Source organism: Polypterus senegalus, chromosome 8 (genome assembly GCF_016835505.1).
Source record: "Polypterus senegalus isolate Bchr_013 chromosome 8, ASM1683550v1, whole genome shotgun sequence".
In the NCBI taxonomy this organism is placed as follows: Eukaryota; Metazoa; Chordata; class Cladistia; order Polypteriformes; family Polypteridae; genus Polypterus; species Polypterus senegalus.
Window position 1 is genome coordinate 79,131,187 of NC_053161.1, and position 15,961 is coordinate 79,147,147.

General features: G+C 39.6%; 1 protein-coding gene across 2 annotated transcripts in view; it reads left to right on the plus strand.

The window, feature by feature from the left end:
* Window positions 1-15,961, plus strand: part of itih5 (inter-alpha-trypsin inhibitor heavy chain 5) — a 65,366-nt gene that overhangs the window by 31,373 nt on the left and 18,032 nt on the right. For both annotated transcript variants that reach the window (XM_039761320.1, XM_039761321.1), the window contains 3 exons: window positions 215-386; window positions 3,224-3,533; window positions 5,021-5,574. In XM_039761320.1, the coding sequence (XP_039617254.1) occupies window positions 215-386; window positions 3,224-3,533; window positions 5,021-5,574 (1,036 nt within the window). The remainder of the gene's footprint in view (window positions 1-214; window positions 387-3,223; window positions 3,534-5,020; window positions 5,575-15,961) is intronic.

Here is a 15,961-nt window from a genome sequence, read left to right on the forward strand (position 1 = left end):
TCCTTTTGACTGAGTCATAATTTGGAACTAAGAAAGATTGTGGGACAGAAACACTAAAACATTGTGTTGACAACGGTTTTATCTTGATTAGAACTATTGTCTTTATGATCAAATTAAAATAAGAATGCAATAATTGAGACATATTCTGTTCTTAGTGCTTGTACTACTTTTGTATAGATTTTTAACTAAACTGCTTTGTTTTGGATTTCCACAGACTAAAGAAGCCCTTTTCACCATCCTAAAAGACCTACGACCTCAAGACCATTTTAACATTGTCAGCTTTTCAAACCGCATTAAAGTATGGCATCAAGGGAAGCTGGTACCTGTATCACCAGATAATATCCGGGATGCAAAAAAATTCATTTATCTCTTAAACCCCACTGGAGGTAGGGGAACGCACAGCATGTCTCCCAAAAGTGGAACATTAGTGTTTTTAAATTCACTGTTTTCTATTTAAAGTATAATGTACCATTAATAGTCATTATGGGACACTAATCAAACTTTCTACTGAAAGACATAATGGTAGAGAAGTCAAGCTCTGACTTTGCATAGCATTGCAGTGTAAATAAAAATAGATTCTGTGATAATAGCTGAACCCTGAAGCAGTGGACCAATTGTTTGAGCACCATCTTGAGAAATCAGGATTGTCTAAAATGCAAATTTTCATATCTGAATGCCATTTATGCACACAATCATCACGAGAGTGTCCTTGAATCCATGGCGGGTTACCACTGTTGTTATCTGTCTATTATAATATCTGCATTAACATGTCACAAATGTGGTGTTTGTAATTAGGCAGCTTGGACTGTAACAAGCCTACATTGTGTCCAGTTTAGGAAAGCGTCCAGCGTAATTCACCTTTGGGACTCAAAAACACCACACATGCATAAGTAGAAAACACACATATAAGAGTGAAATCTGGAAAACATTCTTGAATGGCACAAGGCTAGAACAGCATGTTTCATGATTTGAGGTATTATAGCCTACTAGCTGTGTAAGCAAGTGCTGTAAAAAGCCCAGGGTCCTAGAAACTATTGAAATTGACAGGAAATAAAATTGAAATGTAGAGGTGTCTGCTAATTGAAAGGAACTACTCTGGGCATCTCTCTTCTAGGAGGCTTCGTTTTGCCGACATGCTTGCATCGCTTGTGTATTTGTGACTAAGCGACTTTGTCTTTCTTCGGAGGTTTTGTTTTGCCGACATTCTCGTCTTGCTTGTGTATTAGCTGCGGGAGGAAAAGTAAAAGGGATAGGTTTTGGCTGATGTTAACGGCTAAGCGACTTTGTCTTTCTTTTGAGGTTTCATTTTGCTGACATGCTCGCCTCGCTTGTGTTATTAGCGGCTAAGCGAGTTTTCTGTTTCCTCAGAGGAGGAGCACATACCCCGACTCCACCTCTCACTTCCGGGCCAAACAGACACACACACTTCCAAGTGTAGACGTTTATATATATAAGACAATTACTTTTGAAGCCTGTTATTATTTTGTAATATGATAGAGTAAAGCCACAGACAGTTGCTGTCTTCTAGGAATGCCCTTGTGACATCAGCACCCTTCACCTTCTCTGACATAGGCCATTGTGAATTTATGCTATAACACTTGGAAGGTTTACCATATATTACATTCTCTATATGTTCAGGGTTAATAAATTGTTACATAGTCATTGTTTTGAATAATTTCTGACTTTAAATTACCTGTGTGTTATGTTTGTTTTCACCCGAGGTGGACCACTGCAACTTTATAACTATAAGGTGCTAGTCAGACGATTCAGGACAACATCCTGCTTTGATGTTGATATTGACATTGTCAAGAGAATTAAGCTAAAACCTGCATTGTAGTGCTAATATTTTGCCCATTCAACTTAAGCAAGCAGATTTCATGCATTTTTATTTAGAAGTAACTCTGCTTAGTTTAGTAAGCCCATTAATCATTTACATTTTATATAGCACAATTAACATCATGCACTATTAAAGAAGCTTTACAGAGAAAACAGCATTTTTGTAGTAGTCCGGTAAAAGAAAGACCTATTTAATGATTGAAAGATGGTTGTCTTCAGCCAATAGTCTTAGTCCTGTTTAGAATTTATTTTAAGGAACTACAATGTCTCAGCCCAAAAGAGACTTTAGTTACCATTTAAATGATTAATGAAGTGTGTAATACAATAATAACTTGTCAGCTCACAAATCGAAGCGGTGGAATTTAAAAAGGAAGTAAGTCATGTCTATGCCAACTGTTACATTAAAATCCTTCAACAGGAAATCAGGGCAAAGAGGAAAGCTATTTTAGGGTAAATTATAACCAAATTTTGTGGAGTATTCCTAATCAAAGGTGAGAGTAGGTGCATGGAGTGTGTTACTAAGTACCAGAGTTGTTAGTCGTATTTACAGATAATGACTCAACATCGATGAGCTCAACTCTGCAAAATGGCCCAACTTGCCTCAAGTAATCATTTTAGTTTTTTATAATTGCTATGATGCACTCATTTAAAATGTTTGCCGATGGGCGATTGACTGCAGATGTAATTTTAGTCTGTGATGACATTTTTATTCATTCAAGCTGTATGTTCTTTAGGTCCAACAACACAATTATAAAATATTTTTCGTTAATGACATTTTGAAAGACAAAATAAGGCAAATTAGTCTATATGACTCTTGAACATTTGTGCCTTAACTCTTTAGGTAATTTTCAGTATGATACATGATGCACTGGCATTTTGTGATCATATTAGGACGTCACTGACGTTAGAGGAGCATAGAAATGTGACCAAGTATGGCACTTGAACACCTCTGAAAAGGACAGTGTGATTAACAGGAAGCAGAAGATAACTGAAACCTGAATTTAAATTAAAAGTGTAGACTATAAAGCATTCTCTATGATGCCCAGAGGGTTTTTTTCTACTTTGATCTTGTTGTTGTCCTGATTCTGCTAAAGTTCATCAGGTATATTTTAGTTTCCATGCTTCAAGTATTATACTAGTCAGCTCTGTTGGTGGTCTGGATCCTCTTTGCTGGCTCAGGAGTTTACCGACCAAGTTACAGTGTCGCATGTTTGACATTTCCAGTGGTGCACAGTCATTGCACTGATTTTTCTTTTGTTTAAGTGATCTTTGAATAAAAAAGTAATAGATATTTGTAAGGAGTGTCAAGTAAGCTTAAAAAAAATAAAATGTTCATCTTTAAGATCAATGAGGTTCTTAAACATTGCTTATCGAATGTGTTTTTTAGGAACAAATATAAATGGAGGCATTCAGACAGGAACTGCTTTATTAAGCGACTACAATGCCCAAGTGAAGGATGCTCAAAAGAGAGTTTCCTTGATCATTTTTCTGACTGACGGACGTCCCACTGTGGGAGAAATTCTGTCTCCCAAAATAGTTAACAACACCAAGCTTGCTGTTCAAGAGAAAATCTGTGTGTTTAGCATTGGCATTGGCAATGATGTGGATTACAGACTACTGGAACACTTGTCTTTAGAAAACTGTGGCATGGTGCGAAGGATTCATGAAGAAGCGGACGCAAAAACAATGCTCAAAGGGTACGTGATTAATTAATTATTGAATTAACTGTAGAAGACACTCATTAATGATTATGAAAGTCATAATATTTGATCTCTTTCTGTCATCAACTTTTAAATTAATGTTAGCGAATTATACATTGAATGGAACATCGACCATCTTGCTCAGACTAGTTTATAAAAAAAGATTCAGGCACATAAACAGTGAATCCCTACTTTTAAACTGTTACATTCACCAAAGAACATTGACATTTTTTTAATCGATGTGTAAACTCCACTAATAGTATGATACTCTGTCCATCCACTTAATGCTGCTGGGATAAATTCTACCAGAAACCCAAAAACAAAATCCCTCAACAAGCCTGTTTTGCAGAAAAGTAATCAGATAAACAAATGTTTTCTATAATGTGCTAAATCTGGGATATTCTATTGAAAATACCTAGGTAAGCCAAATAAATACAGGGTGGTCCAGATCTAATTATGCAGATCCAGATCGTCCGGATGACTTTGATTTCTGCGGGGATGATTCCAGTTCGGCGTGAAGACGATTCTTCATGTCGTCAGTTCGCACACTTCTCGATGGTCCAGGATTTTTCGGGTGATTTTCTATGTGATAAACTTAATAAGTTATAGCGTAATGAAAATTGCATAATTAGATCTGGACCACCCTATTCTTCACTAATTACAAATTATAAGTAATCAAATAAGTCTTTCACATGAACTGTATCTCTATCCTGAATTAGTGTCTAATCAGTGATGTCAACTTTATTGTGGCCTTTCTATGCCAGAGCTGAAAGAAAATTCAGTAAATCGCTATATTCTAGGTCTTTTATTTTAAAATTGCTGTATGAAGACTCAGTCCTGTTTTGACACAAAGCTCTGTAGTCTTTCTTTTTCAAAATCTTTAAATCTTCATTGGAAATATGTCTACAAAGATACTACACTGCATTCGGCCACCCAACAACCTAAATTAGCACAGAGTAATGTTTGACTGGCTCCAGTTTTACCAACATCCATTGATTTTGTGACTGGCGTATCTAGTTCAGGCTCATAGAGAGTTACCGTAGTGCCTGTCCTGACAGCATCAGGAACTAACCCTGAATGGGGTGTCCTACTCGTGCTGGAAAACTTAGCCACAATTGACCTAACCTGCATGTCTTTGACATGTGGGAGAAAGCCTGAATACCCCAGTGAACACAGTAAGTCACACTTTATTGGAAACGTTTTGTTGAGTTAAATTCCTTGTTGTAAAAAAATGTGTCCTGTACTGAGGTCATTTTTGTGTCTTGTCGAATGACAAGAAAAGGACTACATGTTTACTGTACTGGACCCCATGAGTAAAAATAGCATGTTATGAGGGAAATGTTGACTTAATGTAAGTATTCTTACTAACTATAGTAATTATAAACGTATAATTGAGTAATTGACTGAAGATATTGTATATTGTTGAAGTAATAAGTAAATCAGTGCGTAGCATGTCTTTCCTGTTGATTTTTGTTTTACTGCAGATTTTACGATGAAATTGGCACTCCTCTTCTTTCGGATATTCACATACACTATACAGATGACATGGTCGATTATGTAACCCAAAACCTTTTTATCAACTACTTTAATGGATCAGAAATTGTCATTGCTGGAAGATTATCAAATCCAGACGCAGACACTCTGCATGTCCAGGTAACTGCCAGCAACAGTGACAAGAGCATTGTGTTGGAGTCTAATGTACCTCTGAAAAACAAAGAAAAAGAAGTGCAGAAAACTGTTGCCAGCTTGGAAAAGGTAAATGAAGAAAACAACTACATTGAACGACTTTGGGGATACCTAAGTGTTAAGGAGCTCCTGAAGTCTAGAATGAGGAGCACAACCAGCAAGCAACGCGAATACCTTTCAGACAAAGCAAAGAACCTGTCCGTTAAATACAACTTTGTAACCCCGCTGAGCACCATGGTAATAGAGCTGCCTGACATCCAAATGGACAGACCCAATGCCGATGAGGCAAACCTGAATGACCACGATTATGGTGGAAAACCGCAGAGTTTGCATAGGAACGAAAAACAACCAGGTAATCAAGTCAGTAACTCTTCTCTGCTCCATTTTGGTAGGGTCATTATTTTGGGAAACTAAAGCCAGCCCAAAGAGCAATGGTTCTGGCCTGGATGAGAAAGTTAATTAAAGAAATAAATGAATTATTAAATACCTGGAACTATAATAATCAGATATTCATGCACAGCATTGGTTTATGGCTGCAGTGGAGTGACCTGTCATGTCCAGGGTATGTTCTTGCTTTATGCTTTAAAGTTTGGCTTCTTCTGCCTGTGTCTGAGAGCGTAGCACTAATGGAGACTGTAGATGAATATGTATAATGATAATCACTTTCTCTAGCCATATATCTAAGCAACAGATTTTGATACTGAGGTGTCTGAAACTAACACAATATTACATTATTAATTTTCTACTACATGTGAGGACAGAAGGAGAAAAGAAAGTATCTACAGTATTCAAGGTGCAATATGCTGCTAGCATTGTGTGTCATTTATGTGTGTCAAAAAAAATGATTTTATGTGGCAGCTTTTTGTAGTGAGTGCCACTTCAAAGCACTTTAAATGTAAAAAATAAGATGTTAAACCCTTGTATAATGGTTGTGCACTTGTAAAGCACAGGCAGGTTAGGTGGCTTTTTCAGGTGCAGTAACTGATCCATAAACCTTGTTAAGGCCACTACAACACACTTTTATACTACATAGCATATAATTGTATATTGAAGTATGTCGTATGTCGTCACAAATACCTTGTTTGTAATGTTAAGTATGCTTTAACCAGATTTTATTGATATTCCAGCATTTATTCACAGATAAATTGGGCATTATCTTTACAGGTAGTATGTACATTTTGGAAATTATTTACACACAAAACTAATAATGTGAGCACAAAAGGATTTAGAACATTATTTCGATACACAACTAATAATCGGTGCACAAAAGGACTACTATCCATAATTTGTGTACCTTTTTCTGGTTCAGGGTAGCATGCGACTACATAATAATATTGCTTTTGTAAGTTAACGTTGCTAAAGCAATTTTATATTAACTCTAATAATGTATTGTGATGCCATACCAGGAGGAAAATGAGGTGCCAGAGAAGAAAGAGTGGTAGAGGAAAGGGACAGGGTCCATTCCAACTGTAAGGGAGAAAATTGGCACTAGCAATACAGCCAGGCCATAAACCAACATGCCAATTAGGGAAAATGGACACCACAAAGAAGCTCTGTGTCTGTTCTTGGGTAACAGAGACCGTAGGAACAGTGGCACAAGAAAGAGAGATGTGCATCTTAAGTATTGCATGTGTTACTTTTGTCTTGCTGCAAATACTTTTGTCATTTCCAAGATCTGGAAAATGGACACCACAAAGAAGCTCTGTGTCTGTTCTTGGGTAACAGAGACCAGAGTGATGCTGCCAGGAATGTTTGATCCTCTTCTGTTTCAGTTTGCTATCCGATTATCTGTGATGTGCACCCAAAACAAAAGGCAGCAACTAACTACAACGGGTGATAGGAAGTAATGTCAAAACCGCTGTTACGTGTAATCTCATACCCGTCTCACTGTCCATATTATAGCCAACATACTAAATCCTAAGGACCTGTAATGGCACACAGCTTCGCTGGCTGGGACTGTCTTTTACTTTTAGTCCTTTACATCAGTCCAGTTTAGCACCAATAGAGGCCATCACAGAGCGTCCTTCAGTGTCCTTGAGGCACTGCGCTCAAGGCGTAGTACTAATAAATCAGATGCCGCAAACGTTTACTTAAAAATCATATTTATTTGCATAATAACCAATATAAGCTGTATAAGCAATACCAAGAATTACATAACCTGGGCAGGTCCACTCAGTCTTCATTCAGTCCAAGATGACAATTCCCAGATAGCCTAGTTCCTTAGCTATAGATTATATATCCTGATTTGAAAATGAAAAGATTTCTTGCCAGAGTGAGCTCATTTGACTGCTCTTAAAGTGTCCATATGCAGCTAAGAGGCTCCTTGTCCATTTTTACAACTAAGCTAAACTCTTTACAAATGTGTCCTGGGCAGAGCGGATAGTTTACTGATTCATTAATCACCAAGTCAGGGTTGCTTCCCATGGGATTCAAAAGCTGCACTTTTTAACTTAGCACAATCCTCTAAATCGTGCTTTACCTTTCAGCTTTCCCAGAATACACTGTACTTCTGTTCAGCAAGATTTTCAAGCTGTGGCCTGTTTCCTGAAATGTGTCAGTTAAAAATGTTAAAGCATCCCTGAACATCTTCTAGGAAAGACAGAGCTAGAATGAGACTACAAAAGACTGGCATTAGACACAAATGCCTACTGGTCAGCACGGAGCATCGCACAGTCCCAGGTTGGGAGGAGTTGGAAACACATTATCTTCTTAATGGTAAAGACCAGAAGAAGGCCACTTTAGCTCATTAGTTACATCCAAATCGGACAAGTTGCCTTTTTAAGATGAACAGCCTATGAACAGTTTAAAAATCCTGATCCTTTGGGAGTTCCTGAGTACTAATGGGTGTAAGGGCACCAGTGGCCACTAAAGAGCAAGCATTCGAAATAGATGCATGCATTCTCATCTTAAGGGTTTGTGGCAAGAGATTTAATTTTAGTTCTGTGAATGAGACACAGGCTGGTTTATGTGAGCATGGCAGCAGAAATAAATCTTTAAAAAGTGAAGTGACTATTACTTTTATTTTAGGCAGAGTGGTGGCTCTGAGGCTAGGGATCTGCACTGGCAATCGGAAGGTTGCCAGTTCAAATCCCATAAATGCCAAAAGAGACTCTGCTCTGTTAGGCCCTTGAGCAAGGCCTTTAACCTGCAATTGCTGAGCGCTTTGCGTAGTGAGAAAAGCGCTATACAAATGCAAAGAATTATCCATCCATCCATTATTCAACCCGCTATATCCTAACTATAGGGTCATGGGGGTCTGCTGGAGCCAATCCCAGCCAACATAGGGCGCAAGGCAGGAAACAAACCCTGGGCAGGGTGGGCACACACACACTAGGGACAAATTAGGACCGCCAATGCACCTAACCTGCATGTCTTTGGACTGTGGGAGGAAACCTACGCAGACACGGGGAGAACATGCAAACTTCACGCAGGGAGGACCCGGGAAGCGAACCCAAGTCTCCTAACTGTGACGCAGCAACGCTACCAACTGCGCCACTGTGCCGCTGCAAAGAATTGTTATTATTATTTTTATTAAATATTACAAATTTGTCCTGTGCAGCCCTTTAAGCCAAGCTAAAGTAATAGATATAGCAAGTGGGCGGGAGGTTAACAAAATGAAGAGCTGCTCCTGATCTGGAAATGAGTCACCTCAAGCTTGTGTGGTGAGAAGACGCAAAAGCTAACTGATGTGAGGAAGAGACCAGAGTCTTAAGAGAGAAGGAGAGCATGAGAGAGAGATGAAGAAAAGAGAGGTATTCATCAGACAAGCAAGCGGCAAGCCTTTTCATTTGCACTTGGTGTTCTTGCTGCCCTTTTCTCTCCTTTGTGGTTTACTTGTAATAGAGACAAACATTTTGATATTCTGGCGAGTTTGGAATTATTCTCAGTGGAAAGGAATGCTTGTTGGGATAGGCTCCAGCAATCCAGCAACCCTGTGCAGGATCACTGGGTTTGTAAAGTGGATAAATGGATGGAAGGAAAGTGATGTCACAAGTTGTCCCACTCCTGTTATATTGTCCTTACAATTCCTGCAGCATCAGACTGACTCTAGCGTTGAATCGGCACTGGCAGTTTTTCTATTGAGGCAATTATATAAACATAAGGAAAGCATTATGGTGTAGAAGCTAAGTCATAAGGATTTAAACAATACATTTTCCAGCTCAATCCCCACTTCTTACTTACTGTGTGACGCAGAGCAATTCACTAATACTACCTGTACTGCTATTGTCCAAAATGAATAAACAATCAAGCAGCTGTTCTGGGTGGGACATTGTAAAGTACAAACACACAAGATGGCCGTCAGCCTTACAGCATATCACTAGGATGACAAGTATATGCTTATGGTTGCATTAGTAAGTAAAGGTTTTTTGAATCAATGAATCTGTGAAAGCACTCTGAGCCAGTTTTCAGTGAATAGTGCAATATCCGAATGCACTGATTTGTGGGATGGGGTTAGAAGTCAAGCAAAATGACCCCTTTTACTGGCTAACTGAAAAGATTACAATATGCAAGCTTTCGAGGCAACTCAGGCCCCTTCTTCAGGCGAGATGTAATGGGGTGGGGTTGAAACGATTAATTTGCCATCTTGCCAACTTTATTAATATACTAGCTGAAGTAACCCGTGTTCCCCGAGTATATTTGTAGAAAGGGCTAAGGAAATGAAGCAAAGGTTTGTTTTGTTTTTTTAAATGATGACCAAGTTGTTATTGCTAGCTGTCCCTTTATCAAAGTCTCCGTCTGGTGTTGTGAGTTGAGAATTTGTTCTTTTTGGGTCCATATTAATTCTAGAATTGCAGTAACCACTTGCTGCATTATATCCATGAACACTCATGTCTGACTCGTCCTGTTTGTTCAAGGTGGACAGTTTGTAGTGCTTAAATTATGAAGAAAATCCTACAAAGCAGAAGTTAAACAACAAGCCTTTGAGTATACTTTGTGATACCCTTCTATTCTCAATCAATCCTCACCCAACACCCCTGCACAAAAACACACAATATTCCTTTTTTTATTACAGTAGACAGAAGCAGCATGCAGTATTGTTTCGGGAGATAAATGAATACAGTAAGTGTGACTTCTTGAGCACGGAAATGTGAGTTGTGAGAAATGTATAAACTACGTACACATCAAGGGACTACATGGACTTCAGAGAACGGATAGATGGGTTTGTTCGAAAAGCAAGGTTCCGACTTCAGAGTATCTCAAATGCCAGCCAAGTTTGTGTAGCATAAGGAACATCTGTAAGCCACTGCATTCAAGTGCTTGACTTCAAAGTTTTGTGTGTGACCATCAGGGTTTTGGCCATTAGTCATGCACACAAAGACTCAGTGTAACTGTGCCAGCTGAAGGGTTATATGGTTGTGACATTTGCAACAGATCAAGACTCCAGTAGCAGCATTAGGAAACTGTTTCAGTCTGTTATTGTGTCATATGGAGAGGCATTGAGAAAAGAGTGGCAGTCTTCCAAGAGGGATGCAGTGACGCCATGGCAAACAACTTGTGATAGATAGACACAGAGAGTGAGAGAGAGTCTCTGAAGATGTTGTAGAGACACCACAAAGAGGGAGGATGCCAAATGAAATGACAAGGGTCTGGCTACAAACCTCCAATGATAGATTTCTGAGCAGCTTCTCCAGCCATTGAACCATGTGACCTAATTCAGTTGCCTATGGCTGGAGGTGTAAAATGGAGGGTCATAGGACGCGAGGAGAGGAGAGGAGGAGAGGTTAGGAGCAGGTGCTGATACAGCACATTGCCACACTCACCACATGACAAACCAACTCAGGACCCCAGGTCAGGACCCAAGTACAGCCATGCAACAAGGCTATCTTGAAAATGCATGGCTCCAGAAGTAAAACATTGCTTTAGAGGACAAACGTATTTGTGCATGTTGTGGAAGCTGGCCCGGAGTCAGACAGGCAGACAAGTTCATGTCACCCACAACACGTTTATTATACAATATTTACAAGGAAAAGTGCCAAATACAACCCCAAAGTCCCTAAAAGTCCTGTCCACAACACAGTGCCTCTTTCCTTCTTCAGGCCACCTCCTGCCTTCTCCAGAGACCTCGTCCACTACACTCCCGACTCCAGCCCTTCAACGAAGGGAGGCGGCCCCTTTTATAAGCCCCCGGATGTGCTCCAGGCGTGTTCCAGCAACCTCCCACCGACACACCCCAGTGTGGCGGAAGTGCTGCCTGCGTACCCAGAAGGACTCTGGGTGTCCCCATTCTTCTTACCCCCGGCCCTTCCGGGTGTGGCGGAAGTGCCGAGGTCCAGGGCTCCAAAGGCACGGGGACACCCCCTGGTGGTGACTGCGGACCCCTACAGGGTTGAGCGTCTAAGCTCCGTACCCATAGCGCCCAAAGGAACCAGGGCAGTCACCCCCACATGGTCTGGGGAAGACGTAAGCCCTCCTCCGGTCTTCCTAGGTGTCCCGGCCGGGTTGCCACCCCAGCCATCTCCGACAATGTAAAGACAGATATGGATGCCAAGTACAGTAGCTGAATTTCACTACTAAAATCTAATTTTCTAAATTAAAGAATATACAACTTCAATAACAAAAGATAGGGTACTACTTTAACATTTGGACTGCAGTGGAATCCTCCTTAAAAGAAGTTATTTTGCGTGATGTCCTGTCATGTTAAATATACTGTAACGAATGTTGAGTTTAAATGACCGAGCCTCACATTAATAACAGTTAAACCCAACAATGCTTTATCTTTTTACCTTTTTCTCTATTTTTCTCTATTTCACTGATCACTTCTACCACTTTCTTTTATATTGTTTCTTTGTATCCGTATACTGCTGCTGGATTATGTGAATTTCCCCTTGGGATTAATAAAGTATCTATCTATCTATCTATCTATCTATCTATCTATCTATCTATCTATCTATGCCAAATCATCAGTCTGTATCCCGGGAAGCCCAATGTCACTTTTCCACTGACCACAGGAAGCTCCTCATAAAATAACAAATACATATTTGGCACTGGATGTGGGTACTGTTCCGCTGTCCCTGGTCATGTAACATAACTAGGATCTCTGATCATCCTTCCACTTGTTGTGCTCTCTCCATTTTGATCACCCAAAAAGCATCCTAATTCTTTGTATGGGAGTGCTGTTTTTTCTTTCCTCTGAGCAACTCTACTTACATTTTTGAATCTTGCTGTTACTGAGGAATGTAATGCAGGCATTCTGTAGACAAAGGTTTGAAATGTGCCACTGTGGTCTGTGAGGTTTATTTCATAGTACATTATTTTACTCAGCTCAGGGTACCTAAGGTCATGAATTGGAACAGCTGAAAAGATCTAAACTGTGCAAATCAGATGACAGGGAGAAAACATGACTGCCATGTAAGCAACCTGACAAGGTGATAGGAGGAGACAAGTGGAGGAGACAACTTGGACAGGCTATTAAAAAAGAGTAGGTGTATCCTGTGATCTGATGGTCAGCTTACGGTCAACAGTTACTGTGTGCTATTTCCATTTAACTTATGCCAGCAACAGATTGTAGCCAATGTTTGGCCAGTGCATTCTCTTATTTTGGAACCAAAGACGTGAGAAAAGTATAAAGATCTGGTAACTTGCTGAACATTAGAGCTCACCTACAGATACGTGAAAAGCATCGCTCCTGTCTGTACCTAGGAATATGTTGACTGCAGGAACCCTACAACTGCATGCTTCACCAGGAGTTTTCCTTCGAAATTATATTTTTGTGAGTGTTCAGCCAATATTAAAAACAGCTAAGTGTATCCTTTCTTTAGTGTTATTGTTCGTTTCCTCATCTTACAATTACCGCTGTACCAATGGGGAAGGATATCATATTCTATTTTATAATATACTAGGGGGCTCCACCCCCTGCTCACTTCGCTCGGCCACCCCTGTGTTTGGTTTACTGGATATACAATACAATACAATTTATTTTTTATATAGCCCAAAATCACACAAGAAATGCCACAATGGGCTTTAACAGGCCCTGCCTCCTGACAGCACCCCAGCCTTGACCCTCTAAGAAGAGCAGAAAAAACTCCCAAAAAACAACCCTTGTAGGGAAAAAAATCAAAGAAACCTTGGGAAAGGCACTTCAAAGAGAGACCCCTTTCCAGGTAGGTTGGGCGTGCAGTGGGTGTCAAAAAGAAGGGGGTCAATACAATACAGTACAATACATAGAACAGAATAAATACAGTATAAAAATTCTAGAAGTACGGAGTAGAATTTCACATTAAATGATATCACATAATATGATTTGGATTTGTTTTAAGTCCTGGAGACCTCATTCATCAAGCTGCCTCCCCCATTTTGCCATTCCACATCTGAAACAGCGCTAATACAATGAAAGGACCCCTCTTTCCCACGATTCCTGAGATCCTCCATCAGGGATGACTTTACCTTAGGCAGGTAATATACAATTTAATTTATTTTGGGAATTGTTACATATGCATTATTTTCACTTTAAAAACTTTTGTAAAAACAATACTTGTCCTTTATTTCTAGCCCCGTGCGTGGTTACATCTCTTTCTTGCCAGACGTATAACGCTGCTCGCATTGTGAAGGGGGGGGCGACTGAATGCACGCTAAGGATATGCTGTCGCATCGTCTGCTGTCTTCCTGCTGCTGGCGAGCTGCACGTTTTGCTTGTCGCATGTCATTGTTTTAAGAGCTGGGAGCACATGATGCTTGTCTGACAGATGCAATCCAACAAGGTTAGATGTCTGTGGACTTGTTTTAAATGATGGCTCACTGCCTGGTCTCGCGTGACGCTCTAAAAACAATTCTTGTCCTTTATTTATGGGCCCGGGCGTGCTTAAATTCTTTCTTGCAGGACGTATAACACTACTTGCGTTGTGGGGGCTGCTGTCGTGCTGCCCTTCGATCTTTTCAAAGCCTTTACAGCCGCTGTCCTTTTTGCTACTTTGTGTCTCTTCTACTCTCGTTGTGATCACTTCTCCGTCATCATAAATATACACCTGACGACTTGTGTTTTCTTTGAAATTAAACTTGTTGTTGCTTTAACTGTTGCGGGTCCACAGATTCTCATAGTGTATATTCCATTACTGTGTAAATCTACGTTTTGTGCATTGAATGATGTGCACTGAGTCACCTGTATCTGTGTATGCTGCTTCCCTTTACACTACTATTTTTTGGGGTTTTTTTGCCCATTCTCTTTCGTCTTGCGGTTCTTTTATTTGTCTTTCGTGATCTTAACGTGAAGATCATATATCGTCTACTAGTCATTCATTTCACAGGATTTTTTTTTATAATAGAGAGATATGTAGACCTTTGGTTTAGTAAAAATTGTAATCTCTAATGAACATATTACCAGGGAATATACACACCTTCCCAAGACTTCTCTTATGTAGCTCTCCATGTACCTCTTTGACAGGTCAAGAACCATAGACTGCCCTTCTTCAGGATAATCACTGGCTGCCACAATACTATAATACTTCCATGAAACAATGTCACAAAATAAATACCTCAAAATACACTTACGTTAAAGAAACTGTGAATATTTCTGTAAGTTAATGCCAGAGTCTGGCTACGAAAATATGAAGTCACCAAATTTAACAAGGCAAGTTTTAAACTGTAGCACTCAGAAATAGTATTTAATAACATTTAGATAGTAGTTATTTAAATGCATATTCAATTGAACTAATTTTAAGGAGATTTCTGCTATGGTACAGTATGGTTTTTGTTATACTGTATAGTTACAGTAAAGTATATTTTGTTATTGATATCATGTGCTCAGTAAGTTATAATAGACTTTTTTAGTGAAATACATGTATTTATTTATGCTCAGCATCCTTATTGTCTCTACATGCACACATCTCCCTGTGCCAAGACTGTCCACTGCTCAGAATGATGTCAGAGGGTCCTGTGACTGGAGCAGCCACAGAGTGGTCTGCCACTGGAGATCTTTAGCCAGACTCTATTGAATGCAATGGATGATTTATTGTTAAAGGATAGTCACAGAACAGGTCTAAAGTGCTTCATGGGATCTGAAATTTAAAGTAACGCTCAAGCTGATCATTTAGGTTAATTGGTGTATCAAACTTAGCACAGTATGGAGGTCTGTCTGTGCACTAAACTGTTGCCCTGTCCAGTGTAGGTTCCTATAATGTGCCTGATGTTGCTTTAATAGGCCCTGCCAAACCAACCCTGAACAGTATTAAGGAGGCTCAACAATTAATGGATGGATGGACAGAGTTTATCTTGTGCCTTCACTAAGAAGCAAACAGTTAATTGCAGTACTGGAGTTGCATATTTATTGTTCATCATTTGTGAAACAGCCTAAGCTTCAGAAGGATCTACATAACTCTGTTTTATTTACACCCTAATTGTTCAAATCTGAAATAGAGCATTGGCCCATTTATTTGCTTTTTGGCCACATTGATATTGCCATCAAGTAAATACTAGATGTTCTGAACCAGAAGCAAAAAACATTTCTTAAAGATTTTTCTATGTAATATGTGCTGCTGCTCCCTAGAAGTGGCTTCAGAAAATGAATTATGGATGGATGGCCTCATCATGATTGATCTCTAAGATTGTTTCCTTATTAAAATCACTTTGCATATCTATGTGAGATCCAGAATTATTTTCAGTTGAGATTCCTTCTACATAACAAATAAGCACCTGCTCAGTTAATTGTTGATTCCAAATGGGCTCAATATGAGTCACTGTTGGTACATTTGCAAGATGTGTTGGCCTGATGCCTCCTCCAAAGTTGATTTCTGACTTTCACCTAA